We start from the raw sequence: 14869 nt of genomic DNA on the forward strand, positions 1-14869 counted from the left end.
CCCTGGTGTGGCCCAGTTCATTTGTTTCTTCAAGGACCTTGGGAGCTTGAGAAGGTTTTCAGCATGAGTGACATGAAAAGATTAGGGTTTAAATGAATGAGAGGGGGCGTTCCATCCTGGAGGCTGGGAGAGCGTGGGGAGGCAGAGCTGATGGAGGCTGATTCCTGAGACACTTGCATACTCTCAGATGGTGCTCCCTCCCATCAAGATCCTGACATGCCACTAAATGTCAGGATGCCCTGGACTGGCCTAACAGCCTCCTCGTCCCTCCCTGACCCATTAGGGGCACCAGCTGACCCGGAAGCCCACGACGCCCACCACCACCAGAGGCGGTGTCTCCACGATCGTCACCGCCTCTACCTCCTCCCTCTTGGAAATCTCTGGAAGAGACCCAGAGACAGAGGCATAGAGGTGGGCCCCTGGGGCTCATGGGGAAGGGGACAGAGGGGAGGGGCCAGCTGCAGCCCCTTCTGCCTGAGCGGGGACGGATCGCCATGCCCAGGGCTGCAGGGAACAGAGCCTCATGCCCCTCAGCCTGCTCACTCCTTGCCCCTCGTCTGCCCATTCTGCCCTGGGCATGGAGTAGCTGCTGCTCAGGCCCCCACAGGTGGCCCATGCTAACTCTGACTCTAAGACCTCAGGCCAGGCCTCACCGCTCCCTGCCTCAGTTTCCCCCTCCAGGCCCTCCAGGAATGGACTAGGAGAGCAGCAGCCAGGCAGCACCTCCCAAGGGGTAGAGCTGGGCCTCCTTTAGTGGAGCGTGGACAAACATGCTACTTTAACGATGATGAATGTATGTTGAAGAGTTCTAGAAAAAAGCCTGTAACTTGTCCAAAACCCATGATTTGACAGCTGTCACCACTAAGACTGATACAATGGGAAAGAGGTATGTGTTTAAACAATGTTTTAGGAGAGAAGAAGGGCAGCCAAGGGGTTGCCAGAAGGGTGGGGTGGCTGTGGCTCCAGAGGGGCACCAGGAGGGCCCCTGTGGAGATGGTTTTCTGAGGTGGTGGGTCCCCACATTTACACATGACAGAACCGCACAGAATGAAATGCACACACACCACTGGGGAAACCTAAACAGGATGGGTAGTTGTATCTATGTCAACATCCTGCCAACATAGCACCATTGTTTTATAAGACATTCCCACTGGGGAACCGGAACTGGGTGAAGGGTCTATTGCTCACAACCACATGTCGATCTGCAGTAAGTTCAAAACAAAAAGTATCCTGGGCACTGCCTTGAATCCCAGCTCTAACACTCACTAACCGGGCCACTGCCAAGTCTCATAACTGCTCAGTTTCCTCACCTGTAAACTGGGGACAATGGCAGAACCCACCTCGAGGGGTGGCCAGGGGTCAGCGCTTGATGGTGGGGCATGCTGACTGATCCTCACTGGCAGGACCTCGCCCTCTGTGGCTGTGTCCCCTCCTGGAGCCCAGGCGCAGCTGGAGGTGCTCAGGGACGCTCCGCCCACCCCCGAGGTCCCCTGCGCCCACTCACTGAGACCCGGCCGGTGCACCTCTCTCAGAGTATGTGTCATGCCAGCCTTGTAGCCCAGGAAAGCTGTGAGATGCACAGGCTGGCTGGGGTCATCCCGAGGCCACGTCTTCACCTTGCCCCGGTGCCGGCGGCTCCTCTTGTGGGGCAGGAAGCCCAGGTGTCCATGCCGAGGGGCAGAGAACTTCCTGTGGGACTGGGTGCCAGAGGGGAAGGAGGTCAGACCTGGTGTCTCCCTGGTGGGGTCAGCTGCATGGCCTCAGCTCCCAGAGCTGGAGGAGCGGGCTAGAGACCCCAGACTGAAGCCCTGTGGTCTGCAGGGCCTCCATCTGCTTACAGGAGAGGAGGGGAAGGTTTGCCCAGGGGCAGTGTCACAGGGACAGAGGCAGCACCAGGCTTTCCTCACCCACAGACTTCCTGCCTCAGCGGGCTTGGCCTGGCTGGGCTCAGAAAGGGCAGGCCCCCACTGGGGCTAAGGACTATGGTGGGTCCGCTGCCATCTGTCCACCTTGTTGTCCCTTCTAGGCCTGTCAGCCAGAGCTCCGGCCCCTGCTGTCTTCGCCAATCACCTACTGCCTCACAGGACCAAGGACCAAGGACCATCCCTGCTGGGAGAGACTCCAGAGGCCCACCTGCCCTTCCCCAGGAGGCCGGCTTGCTCCGGCTCCAGCACCCCCAGACCACTGACCATGGTGGCGGGTCCCTGCAGGTCAGGAACGGAAGGGGCCTCCCCACCAGGCTCCGGAGGTCGAGTGACAGGGCCAGGACATACAGAAGCCAGATCCCAGATTTAGCCCCTGGCAGGGGTGCTAGGTCATCTGTGGCAGGCACGGTCTCTGGTGCCAGAAACAGGCTTGGCCCAGGGCAGGATGAAGTGGGGCATCAGATGGGCAGCCTGGAGCGGGGACATTGAGATAAGGCTGGCACTCTTTTCAAGGGCTCTGGGACTCGGTCACACCCACTTTGTTTTCTGCCTCACGTGACCCTTCCAGGACGTGGACAGCTTGGCCACCCTGGTAGGGGGTCAAGGAACCCAGGCGGCTGCTGAGAGGAGGGCCTCAGTCTAGGCGGCCGACACTGAGGCAGAGGGACCTCCTGTCCTGTCTGAAGGCTGTGAGCCTGAACTGGACAGATGTGGGGGCGGGGAGGGATGACACTGCCTGGGTCGTGATTCACCATGAAGAGCCCTTGACTCTAATAGGTATGATCCAAAAACATTCAGATACGTTTATGAACTTCAGTTTTGAATAAAAAAGGGATTGAAACTGTTCTTTTTTGATTCAAAGAGTCTATGATTATAAAATTTTGTAGTTGCAGAACCCATTTTATAGGCCTAAGATGTCTTTTGAGGGTGTGTGGATTTTGCACTGCTTGATGCTACTAAAATTCTACAATAATTTATTTTCGATGTTGTTTTTGAATTACAAAGGTACTTTTATACTTTGGGCTGAGCCCCACACGAATAACGTCACTGGAAAGGGGTAACCCCCTCACCCCCAGGAAGGGTCCAGTGGGAGAGAGGCTACCTGAAGGAAGAAAGCACAGAAGAGACCCACCTCAGATTCAAGGCCCAAGGAGTCCATCAGAGCTGGGACCCATGAGTGCCCCAAGATGCTCCGTGTGGCAGGACTGGCTCCAGGCACACCAGCCAAGGGCCAGAGGGACATGGAGCCACAAAGCTGGTTTGGTTCTTCCCTCTCGTTTGTCTTTCTCGGCTCCGCTGCCTGAGCTCCAAGCCCCTCTGCTATGGCGCCCCGCAGAAAGCCATCGCCTGGTCCCTTTCCCTTAACCGCGTACTCTGCTCTCTCGTATTCTTCTGGTGGGCAAGCTCACACTTGTTAGTTCAGTTCATGGCGACTGCAGCAGCTCCATCGGGTCTGCCTCTGTTGGGTCCCCTTGTTCAGGCCATTGTTGCAGGCCAACAGCACAATTCTTTGGGTCTGACAGTGTGTGTTTCTAAGAGTTCATGATGCGAAGCTTTGACCCCTGTGTGATTCCAGAGGCCGTGCGTCCACTGAGTGGATGGCTCTGTGTCCCCGGCCCCAGCCTCTGGGCAGGAGGTGACCAGCATCATCTCTGGTATTGGACAAGGGCAATGCCAGGTATGCAGATCACCGAAGGCAGCCAGCAGGGTCCTGGGCAGTGAGTTGCACCAGGGGTAGGATGATGCTCAGAGCCAGGATGGAACCATCAGAACCAGAACAGAACACCCTGTGCCCAAGGCAGGAACAACCTCTCCCTATGGGGGGGGGGCCCCGAGGGCAAGCCCTGCCCCTGCTAAGACCCAGGCAATGCCCCAGGTTGCCAACACCAGCCAGTCTATGAGGGTTCTAGCAAACACAACGGAGCCCAGAGAAGGCCATAGGGAATGGGCAACCCAGGAAGGCTTCCTGTAAGAGTAGGACATTTGGTAGTTTGTGTTAGTTGTTGACTTTGTGGTGTTAGTCATTTGCTCTCCCCGCCTGAATTCTCCAGGAAAGCCCAGCTGTGTTCACCTTGATCGCTTGTGCAGCTGGCACGTGCCTGCACGCCATCGGATCGGAATGCATGGTTTACCTACTCCTGTGTCTGTCACCTATAAAGTAATAGGGGGTGTTTCCTTCACCGAGACCAGCGCCCCCACAGACTAGGCGTTTCAGAAACGCAGGCCTGGGCGGAAGGCCGCATGCGCACCCGCCGTGAGGCGTTGCCACAGCCCGCACGGGGGCGGCCAGACGAACTACAAGTCCCATGGTGCCTCGGGACTCAGGCCGCCCTGCGCAGGCGAGGTCGCGCTCGGGCGTCCTGCGCTGCGGCCGTTAGGCCGCGGGAGCCTGGCGGAGCCCCGGGCAGCGCGTCCGGAGGCGAGCTCGCTGCGCGCCGACGCCATGCCGGACAGCTGGGACAAGGACGTGTATCCCGAGCCCCCTCGTCGGACGCCGGCGCCCTCGCCGCGGACCTCGCTGCCCAACCCCGTCACCTACTTGGCAAAGGCTTTCGACCTCCTCGTGGACCGGCCCGTGACCTTCGTGAGAGGTAACGGCCCCACCCGGGCCTCGCCGCCCCCGCCCCCTGGCCGCCCCACTGCCCCTCAGAGCCCCCCGCATCCGGTCCCGGGCGCTCTGCCGCGACACCTCGCCGCTCCCCTGGGCCCCCACCCGGGCACCTGCGGGCCTCTTCGCCTCCTTGGACCCCCACGGCACCTGAGGCCTCGCCGCCGGAACGCCCCCGCCCCTACACCGCCTCCCAGCCCCCGGCGCCTGGGAAACCCTCCGCGCACCCCTGCTCTCCGGCCTCGTCCAAATATTAGAGGTTTGCGGATCGCAGCCATCCGTGTCCTAAGTCTCGTTAGATCTCAGTCTTCCTGCTCGCTTTTCATCCTGCGCTGTGCACAGTAGGCGGTCAGCAAATGGGTGTCGAAATGAAGGGGTTCTCCGCTAAATCCTCTGCACGCCTGCAAAATGACCGCGGTGGGCAGGTGATGGCTGAGGGCCCCTCAACCTCCGTGTGCTGTGAGGTGCCCTCCGTGTGTGCCACGCTTGATACCTGCCCACATTCCCGCCACCTCTGGCCCGAACCAGGCAGATGTTTAAAAAAGTTCTTCGCTGCCCAGTTTGTGGTTCCACCAGCTAGCTCCACGGGGCAGCAGCTACCGCAAGTTCCGCCTTCAGCCACGAGTGGCAAGCAGCTCATCCGTGCATTTAAATCAGTCAGTTCTGTCATTAAACAACAAAAACGTTTGGGGTGCATAGCATGCTCTGGCAGCTCTTAGGGAGGATCAAGTAGGCACAGCGTCGGAGCTGCTTTTTTGGTAGCACCTTACATGTCTGGATGTTTGAAGTCCCGCTAGGTCCGACCTGTTAATTTACCAATGGGGAAGTTAAAAGACTGAAGGCCAGTGGTGGCAGATGTGGGCCTAGAATCCCTGCTGGTGGCTCGTCATGGCTTCTGTCTACACAGTGGAGTCTCTGTGCTGTGGGGAAGGTGGGCCAGCTGCCACAACCTATAGCAGAGCGTGGGCTTGCAGAGTCCTTGGGTTCCGAATCCTCCTGTCTCTCTGGGCCTCAGTCCTGTCTGTAAATGAAAAGGACTTGCTGCACATAGGGTTGCTGTGGGGACAAAGTGAGATAATGCATGTGGAACCAGATGGTGCCTGGCTGGCAGGAGGCTCTCCATAAACAGCCCTCACCTTCTGTAGCCCCGTTCTTCGCAGGACTGGACTGTGCCAGCGCACACCTTTTGCCAGTCTTGTAAAAGCTGAGAACATTTGGGAATTTTGCCCTTTCCGTGGCTTATGTGAAATAACAAAGCCAAGAGCCCAAACTGTGGCCTGTCCAAACCAGCAGGGAGTTAAGTCTGGGATTTTCTCTCTGCAGGGTTTATAGAGAGGCAGCATGCAAAGAACAGGTATTACTACTACCACCGGGAGTTCCGCCGTGTGCCGGACATCACCGAGTGCCAGGAGGAAGACGTCTTGTGCATGTTTGAAGCAGAAATGCAGTGGAGAAGAGATTAGTACGTCCTGCCTTTTGGTTTCATTCTGTCAGGGAATACCGAGCCCTACACAGACATATCCTGCTGGGCCATCATTCCTTTAGGAGATGGGATGGCATATCCCACAGGGCTGTGTGGTCCTGCTTTCATTGTTTTCCCTGGGGACAGGGAAGGGATTCCTTGTGGACCATGTTTTGTCCCTTTCACTTTCAGCAAAGTCGATCAAGAAATTGTTAACATCATCCAGGAAAGGCTGAAGGCTTGTCAGCAGAGGGAAGGTGAGAGCTACAGGCAGAACTGTGCCAACGAAGTGGAGCAGTTTACCCAGGTGGCCAAGGCTTACCAGGACCGCTGTAAGCAAGCTCCACCCCAGCCTGACCCCTAGTCCTCCCAGTCCCCACGCAGGTGTGGGCTACTAGTCTTGTTAACAGTGCTTTCCAACTGCATGCCGCATGTGATTCCCTTCCACCACCACACCCAAAGCTTGCAGTCAGGCCGGCCAGTGGGGTGCAGCAACTGAGAAACTGCTTGGCCCCTTTCTGCTCAGCCGCCCAGCCTGTGTGTGAAGACCTCAGTCCCTATCATGGCCGAAGTGGCCCATGATTTCCCTCCCGTCTTGTTCCTAGATCACGACCTGGGTGCCCACTATTCTGCCAGGAAGTGCCTGGCAAAACAGAAGCAGAGGATGCTGGCAGAGAGAAAAGCTGCTGAAGAGGCAGCTGCTGCCTGAGGTGGCTGAAGCTCCCACACACTGTCACTATTACAAAAATAGAGTCATGAAAGCTGTTTCTCATGTCACCTTCAGTCTCTACCCCCGACACACTGATGAGCTTTACGCTAATTCCTGTCATTGCCTCCCATCTCTCTTCCACATTCAGTCATCACCAAACTTGTGAGAGAAAGAAACAAAAGCCAACTATTGAGTAGGCAACTTACTCTATTTTACTTGTAGTAAACTATGTGGTGGCCACAGCTGGAGCCTGGGTCCTCTGCACAGAGACTCTGGTGTGGGTCTTTACAAGATGGTCAGTGAATTCCTAAAAAGACAGAAAACGCTTTGGTTGCAGCTGGGCATACCACCTCTACACCTGGCTAGGTAAAATGGTGGCAGGGCAGGCAGTACCTGGTATGGAGACTTGGTGAACACTGTCTCTTTCCAGAGATCAGGGGTGAGATAGCTATAGGTCTTGGAGATGGCATCAAAGGTGGCCTTAGCTGGAAAAGGGAGAGCATAAGACGGTTGGTGGGGGGTCACTGAAAACCCCACGTGCAGGCAGCTGTTGCACTCCTAGGAAGAGAGGCCACTTTGGGCCAGTCTGCCAAGCATTAGGAAGGCATGACTCTCCCTCTCTCTCAAAGTACACCAAGAACACAGTGATTGAGGAGAGCCGAGAGGCCACAGCCTATGTGTGGGACACCTACCAAAGTTACCCAGGGTGGCCGTGCAGCCCCTGGCTGAAGTGTAACAGTCATCAATACCAGCCATCATCAGCAGCTTCTTGGGCACAGGGGCAGAGACGATACCAGTGCCCCTGGGGGCAGGGATGAGGCGCACCAGCACAGAGCCACAGCGGCCAGTCACCTGGAAATGGTGGAGGAAACAGGAGATGGGCTGGAGTCTGCACCACTACAGGGCCCACCACTCATCAGCACCCACCTACCTTACAAGGGACAGTGTGAGGCCTGCCAATCTTGTTCCCCCAGTAGCCTCGCCGCACAGGGACGATGGAGAGCTTGGCTAGAATGATGGCCCCACGGATGGCAGTGGCTACTTCCTTGGAGCACTTAACACCCAAGCCAACATGTCTGTTGTAATCTCCAATGGCAACAAACGCCTAAGACGAGAAAGCTGGCTGGTGAGCCACTCGCCTGCACACCAACAGTAACTACCACCCAGGGCCTGTCATGCTCCTCAAGGGAAGAGTAGCCACCATAAGGCTAATCTGAGGTCCTGAGGAGCTCCTTTCTCTCTCTCCCCATTATGAAAGTCACATGTGTGTCAACTAGTGTGACTGTGCAGAGCTGAGAGAGTCTCACAAAACCCCGGAAAGAAACGGCCCAGAAAAGCACAAGACGACTGGGCTACCTTGAACCTGGTCCACTGACCAGCTCGGGTCTGCTGTTGCACAGGCATAATCTCAAGACCTCATCCTTGAGAGATGCCCCCAGGAAAAAGTCAATTATTTCAGACTTCTACAAGGGAAAAGATTTGTGGCGAATACGTTTATCGAGTTTAAAACAATGCCCATCCACAACCACACGTCACTGGGAGCCCTTCAACAAACCAAGCCGCTCGTCCAGTCTTTACTCTCCAGGTGGAAAACCAATGTGAGATGTGGGACACCCACGCACCACACCACCTCTCAAACGTGGAGCCTGGAGCCCCTCAAAGGCAGGTCTCATCCCTCCACCCCGAGAAAAAAGCTCCCTGGGACCCCACCTGCCCAAAGCCCGTTCCAGGGACAAAGGGCCCTCGTGTTACCTTGATAGGAAGTGAGAAGAGAGAGATCTCCAGCGATTTGATCTTCATATCTTTGACCAGGCGGCCCAGCTTGGTGACAGGAATCCACTGCAGGCGGAAAAGGCGCCGGTGACCAGGGCCGCCTGCCAGGCACCGTCCACGGGCCCGTCCCACGCGGTTGGCCCGGACGCACCTCCTTGTCGTCGGTGGACCAAGGAGTGAATGGGATCGCATCGTGCCGAGGGGGGGGCGGGGCGGAGCTGCCGAGGAAGGCCGGGCGGGCCGATGGGCGGAGATTGGGGAGAAGTCTTCCCCCCCAGGTCGGTGAGGAGAAATCCCAGCAGCTTGATGAGAAGGGCTCCCACCACCTGTAAGAGAAGAGCCCCCACCAGCTGCGGGACAAGCCCTCCCACGACACGGCTCAGAAAACCTCCCATGGCGGGCGATCCGCGAGGTCTCTCCGGTGAGCGAGCGAGCGAGCGACCGGAGTCCGCGGCTTCCCCACCGGACTGACTCCCTCTGCCAGCGCGCCTGGGCCTGGGGCGAGGCGGGCGTTGTGCGCTGGCGGCGCGCGCTCCGGGTTCGCCGGGACACGGCGCGCGAAAGGGGTCTCGGGGCTCGCGGCCCGGTGCCCACCCCCCCCGCGGGGGTCAGCGCCTGGGACAAAAATCACACCCGCCCTTAGGCTGCCTTGAGCGCTTTGACCATGTCTTTTTTTTTTTAAGTTTTCCAATATATTTATTGTAGAAACTTCACATATAAGTGGACCCATACAGTTCAAACGCATGTTGTTCAAGGGCCAACTGTTTGAATATTTTTTAGTATTTTAATGTATTTATTGACTTTTGGTGTACCTCCTTGATTTTTCTAAGAGGTTGTTCTGAGGATTACAGTATACATGCCTAATTGTGTACCACCTGCTTATGACCAGTATTTTATCACTTCAAGTAAATGCAGAAGCCTTACCGCCATTCAGATCCTTTCAGCCTCCCCCTCTTATGTCACGGCCGTTATGTGAATTACACCGACGGACACTGACAGCCTCACCCGATACTGTTGCCATTTCTGAAGACCAGCATTTGACTCAGGAGACCTAGGATCCGCCCTGAGAACGCGGGCGGCATCAGCCAATCAGCCAGCCCAGCCCTCAGAGAGCAGGCATGGGGGGGGGCAGACCACCTGCTGAGAGGACCATCTTCTGCCCTGGGCTCTCCACAATCACAGGCCAGTCCCGACCTGAACTTCCTCGTACACGGTCCCCACAGGTCTATGGGTTGTTCCCCTGGAGCACCCCGCCTCCCCAGTAACACAGGGTTACTCCTGCCTCCTGTTTCCGGACTCCCGCCCCCTGGGGCCAGGCCACCTTGCCTCCCAACGGGTGGTGCTCCCTGTAACAAGAGCCCCTGCTGGATGGTGCGCATCCCAGCCTAAGGGGCAGCCGCCGGCGATCCAGGCCGGGGCCTCCTCCCTGCAGGACGGAGGTTGAGCTCCCCATCGCCTCTGCTTCCTGCCGCTGCGCCGCCCACCCTAAGCTGCTGCGCGATTCTCTTTTCGCTGCAGCCTCACAAGGACCCGCTCGCTGCCTTGCTGGTGGACTTGACACCAACACATTCCGCTCTCTGGGAACAAGGGGCACCGTTAAATAGCAAGGGAACTCCCTCTGCCGAGTGGCCTCCCGGCGGGGATGGTGCTGGGGCCGCCCGCCGCTGCCCTGCCCCTGCGGAGGCGCAGACTCTTCATTGGATGAAGGGACTTGGCCTGGGACAGGCGAGCATGGGTATGGGGGGCAGAGGGCTCAAGCTGGCACTGTAATGGCAGTGGGCACTGACCGAGGGCGAACAGACCTTGCAGAGGGAGGCAGCTCCCTGGGGACCCGGCCATGCCAGCGCCCTCCCACTGAGGCCGGGGTTCTCGTTTGCGGAGTCAAGAATGAGCTTAGCAGTCCAGGTAGGGGAGCCAGGAAGACTTACTGAGAGAGACGGTGAGAGGACAGACAGACCTCCTGGCTCGGGAGAGCCCGGGGGTGGGGGGGACAGGAGAGCCGGGGTGGTGCGTTGTCTAGGGGGTTTATAGGCGGTTGAGAGACAAAGAGCTGGGGATGCAGACCCACCAAATGGTCTCTAGATGTTTATTTTTAAAGAGACACTAGGTTTCTTATCAGGTTTCCAGACTATTTTGCAGAGTTAGCATAAGAAATTTACTGCTTTGATCCTTTCTTAGAATAGCAGTTTCTTGGTTTGGGAGCATATCAATCAAGGCTGCTTGTGTTGCTTTCAGGGTGAGCTGAGTTATTGTCTGTTTGTTAAATAGTAAATTAAGAATCTTCTTATTGGGGATCAGTAGAGGTGAGGCTTAGAACCTCACCCCCCCTGTTCTGAGAGAAATCTTCTGCATACGTGGATGTTTTATTGCCCTTGTCTAGCTTGGATTAACACATAGTCTACAGGCACACACCTGATCATCTACATTTGCTCTCTTACAACACTAAACTATGTTTTCTACCTTTATCTTGTATCTACCTACTACTTCAGCATTTTATTAAAAATAATAATAATCAAGAGAGAAATGTGGTATCCACATATAAATCAAGTATAAAAATCAAATGAGTATTCATATTTGAACTGACTGTTTATAGTTCATAATGCATGAGCAAAACCGAAGGTTTCTGTGATGACTGCCCTTGTACTGTTCACTATGTAACTTACTCATTATGTAAGAATTTGTTCTCCATGTAAGAACTTGTTCGTTATGCTTCAGAAGATTGGAGACTGACGAAAATTAGGCTTGGGGTGGATTGATGATTGTGCATTGAGCATTGACTCCCCTATACAGAATTTTATTGTTGTTAACAACCATTTGATCAATAAATATGAGATGCCCTCACACACACAAAAAAAGTACACACTTCCAATTGTAAAATAAGTAACCGGGATGTAAGTATAGCGTAAGGAATATAGTCAAAATATTGTAACAACTTGGTATGGTGATAGCTGGTACCTAGAATTATCATGTATATAAATGTTGAATCACTGTGTTGTACACCTGAAACTAATGTAGTACTGTGTGTCAACTACCCTTCAATAAAAAATAATTATGTACAAAAAAAAAAAAAGAAGAATCTTACTTCTTAACTTCTTATCTATTAACTCCCCGTGCAGTTTTGGTAAGGGGGGGGCCAAGGACACAGGTGACCCCGGAAGGCGGGAGTGGCGCATCACCTAGAGCTTAGCAGAGGGTGCAAAACACTTCAGCAACTTGATGTCATTGGGGATCGTCAGCCCCACCCCGCCGGCAACCACCAGCACGGCGCCCCTCAGGTCGGATGCCAAAGGGCTGCCCGGGTAGGGGGCGCTGTGGGCGACCTCCGTCTTGTCCCCTAGCCTCCGCAGGGCGCTGCCCAGGACCTTCACGCTCATGCTGGCCCAGGCGCCGCCGCCGGGGAGGGCAGCAGGACGCTCAGCCCCCGTGAACCCCATGGCCCCCACCCTCCCCTGCCCAGCTCCCTCCCAGCTACATCCGGGAATGTTGGGGGCGTGAGCAGCATCCTGGGGGAGCAGGTGCGGGCCAGCTACAGGGCAGCACCACCACAGAGGCAGCACAGGACTTTCTGATGTACGGCCTGCCAAGGTTCTAGAAGCTTCAGTGGGTGCCTCATCATGTGCCTGGCTCACATCAAGGGCCGTGGCCCTGTGGCCTCTACCTCCAGGGAGCAGCTGCGTAAGTCCAGCTGACCACAGTCCCTCAGGGATGTGCACTGACCAGGATTGGCCCTGACTTGGGGACACTCTGCCAGCCCCAGGGAGCCATGACGACTCGGCACTTATCCCAGGCTTGGGCCCCGGGGAGCACCTGTGGGGGGCCTGGGCTCCCCGAAAGCCTTACCTAGCCACTGGAACCCCTCTGTGCCACTGATGGGGCCTGGAGCAAGGCTGTTCACACCGATGTTCTGGGGACCCCACTCCACAGCCAAGTGCCTCATCATCGCATCTGCACGGAAGGAAGGGAGGCATGAGGGAGCAGCAGGGCTGCTCTGCCTCCTGGGGGTGCTTGGGTGCAATTGGGGGCTCAGGGCTGGGGCCGGGCCTCTCCACTGCCCATCGCTGGACTGAGCGTCACACGGGCACTGCAGGCCTCCTGGGACAGACAGGAGGGGACTTGACAGGAACCCAGGCAGCAGACCAGGGGGGTGCCCGTACCCACAGCCGCCTTGGCAGAGCCTGCGTGCGCTTGGAGCACCTGCCCCCGGGTTCCCAGGGCCGCAGTGATGCTCACGATCACCCCTCTGTGGTCCTGCAATACACAAAGCAGGCGATGAGCCAGCAGCGAGAGGAGGGGCAGCCCGGCCCAGAGGACACGCACCCGGAAGAACCTCTCGTAAAGCACCCGAGTCCCAAGGCATCGATGTCCATCACAGTCTTGAAGGCATTGAAGGACAACACGCTAGCGGGGCACAGGAAGTTTCCAGCCGCACCTGTAGGTGGAAGGAGACAGCAGATGGTGCCGGAGCCCTAGGTAGTTAGAGTCCAGGCTGGACAGGGAGAGAGACCTGGACATTCGGACAAAATCCTGAATGACAGGGGCAGGGAGGATGTATTGGGTTGTGTCCCTCAAAAATCTACGTTGAAGTCTTTACCCCTGGGACCTGCACATTTGACCTTGGTGGGAAATGCAATCTTTGCAGATGTAATCAAGTTAAGATGAGAGCATACTCTATTCAGGTGGGCCTAATGCCAAGGACAGGTGTCCTCAAACAAGAAGAGAGGATACAGACACACAGGGAGATGGCTGCGTGGAGGAGGAGGCAGAGACTGGAGCGAGGCGACGCCAAGCCCAGGGGCGCCCAGGACGCCAGCGGCACCAGAGGCTGAGAGGGGCCAGGACAGAATCCCCACTGGGTGCTTCACAGGACTGCAGCCCTGCCAGCACTTGGTTTCAGGCTTCTGGCCTCCAGAACTGGGGAAACAACTTCTTGTTTTAAGCCCCACAGCTTGCAGTCCTTTGGCAGCCACAGGAAACGAATATACTGGACGTTTTAAGAAGGAATTTCAGCAAAACGTGAACCTTAAATTAAGGACTATGGTTAACAATATGTGTCAATATTGGTTCATCAATATAAAAACCACAAGATGTTAACAATAAGGAACCCTGGGAGGGGTGATTTGCAGAATTCTGTGTACTATCTGCTTGATTACTCCATAAATCTAAAACTGTACTAAATTCGTACAGTCTATTTCTTTTCTTTTTAAGGGGAAATTTCAAGACACTCTTGACTGTGATTCACCCCGGTTCACAGGGTCCAATTTGCGGCAGCTACACTGACCCAGAAGGAGCATTTGGGCCCAGATAGCATTCAGGAGCCTGGGACAGACATCTGGGGCCTCCACACAGGGAGGTCTGGTACTGTCAACCCCTCAGAACCCCCTGGCCTCACTCAACAGACACTCACAGTTAACGAGGATGTCAATTTTCCCAAACTCCTTCAGTGCCTGGTCCACGGCAGCTGTGACGGCTGCTGGAACTCAAACGTCCATAGATAAAGGGAGGCACCGCTGGCCAGTGGCAGAGGCCAGCTTCCTGGCAGCCTAGAAGCCGGACAGGAAGAAACAGGTAGGCAAGTGTTCTTGTCCTGGAAGAAAAGCCTTTCAGAGCCTGCTGAGGATGACGTGTCCAGGTTCTGCTGGGAACCTGGACCCCACTCTGCAGATGCGCAGCTGACAAGTGGTGACTTCCAGGGGTCAGGAGCCCTGGTAGGCATTTCCAAGACATCCCACACTCTCTCCCCTACCAACCTGCCCCAGGATCCCCGCTCTCCATCACCTCCCAGGCATTGGTCACTGGTCATAGGTTAATGGCACCCCAGCTGACTCCCAGTCCCTGCCCAGAAACCAGCTGTGGCAGCAGTGAGACTCTCCTCCCCGTGAGTGGGACACACACGGACCACCTTATAAGCCTGGTGAGCTGCAACACTTCTCTCGGGTCCATAATGCCACCCAACATGAGGGCCCCTTCTCAGGACCCACTCATCCAAATTTTTTTATAGCCCCAGATGTCCCTGGGAGGCCACTTCCACTGAAGCTCCATATTTGGAAAGGAGCAGGCTTTGGTGTCAACATTCTCTGGACCCCATAGCCACCCACGGACAGGGTGGGCACAGGAGAGACCCCTCACCATTGAAACTCTTGGAAGGCTTCTGCTGGCGATAACTGTATGGCAGCCGTGCCTGCAAAGCCAAAGGGTGGGTGCGAGGGACACATCAGGTGGGCTCCTGCCTGCTCCAGCAGAACCCCCTCCCTCAAGGCTCCTGGGCTGAAGCACCAGTCCAGGGGTGAGGGCACGGCTGGCAGAGGAGACAGGCCCTGAGCAGGGCTGAGTGGCTGTGGCAGGTAGGGGTTCAGGTTTCTGGCCAGGCCTCTCTGGCACAGGCATCTCGGCCA

The 14869-nt window shown here is 56.2% G+C and overlaps 3 protein-coding genes and 2 non-coding genes across 6 annotated transcripts; 1 reads left to right on the top strand and 4 right to left on the bottom strand.

The window, feature by feature from the left end:
• Nucleotides 1-279: 279 nt before the first annotated feature.
• Nucleotides 280-4130, bottom strand: LOC118927461 (60S ribosomal protein L3-like). Its single transcript, XM_036915690.2, has 3 exons — nucleotides 3058-4130; nucleotides 1505-1697; nucleotides 280-380 (listed from the first exon to the last, which is right to left on the bottom strand). The coding sequence occupies exons 1-3, from the start codon at nucleotides 3166-3168 to the stop codon at nucleotides 280-282; spliced, it is 405 nt and encodes a 134-aa protein (XP_036771585.2). The 5' UTR covers nucleotides 3169-4130.
• A 119-nt stretch (nucleotides 4131-4249) lies between these two features.
• Nucleotides 4250-6760, top strand: LOC118927462 (NADH dehydrogenase [ubiquinone] 1 beta subcomplex subunit 10). 2 transcript variants are annotated; one of them, XM_057487836.1, is made up of 4 exons: nucleotides 4250-4516; nucleotides 5857-5995; nucleotides 6188-6379; nucleotides 6601-6760. In XM_057487836.1, the coding sequence occupies exons 1-3, from the start codon at nucleotides 4369-4371 to the stop codon at nucleotides 6357-6359; spliced, it is 459 nt and encodes a 152-aa protein (XP_057343819.1). In that variant the 5' UTR covers nucleotides 4250-4368; the 3' UTR covers nucleotides 6360-6379; nucleotides 6601-6760. The 2 variants fall into 2 exon arrangements, with proteins under 2 accessions (XP_057343819.1, XP_057343818.1); XM_057487835.1 differs by having other exon boundaries at nucleotides 4251-4516; nucleotides 6188-6327.
• A 170-nt stretch (nucleotides 6761-6930) lies between these two features.
• LOC130679407 (40S ribosomal protein S2-like) lies at nucleotides 6931-8108 on the bottom strand. The gene is made up of 5 exons (XM_057488036.1): nucleotides 8061-8108; nucleotides 7636-7809; nucleotides 7397-7556; nucleotides 7098-7189; nucleotides 6931-7011 (listed from the first exon to the last, which is right to left on the bottom strand). Exons 1-5 carry the CDS (start codon nucleotides 8106-8108, stop codon nucleotides 6931-6933), a joined length of 555 nt encoding a protein of 184 aa, XP_057344019.1.
• On the bottom strand, nucleotides 7250-7372 carry LOC130679415 (small nucleolar RNA SNORA64/SNORA10 family). The gene has a single exon (XR_008992360.1). It is a non-coding gene; the product is annotated as a small nucleolar RNA SNORA64/SNORA10 family (small nucleolar RNA).
• On the bottom strand, nucleotides 7873-8006 carry LOC130679414 (small nucleolar RNA SNORA64/SNORA10 family). Its single transcript, XR_008992359.1, has one exon. It is a non-coding gene; the product is annotated as a small nucleolar RNA SNORA64/SNORA10 family (small nucleolar RNA).
• Nucleotides 8109-14869: the final 6761 nt, after the last annotated feature.

This window comes from Manis pentadactyla, chromosome 10 (genome assembly GCF_030020395.1).
Source record: "Manis pentadactyla isolate mManPen7 chromosome 10, mManPen7.hap1, whole genome shotgun sequence".
Classification (NCBI taxonomy): domain Eukaryota; kingdom Metazoa; phylum Chordata; class Mammalia; order Pholidota; family Manidae; genus Manis; species Manis pentadactyla.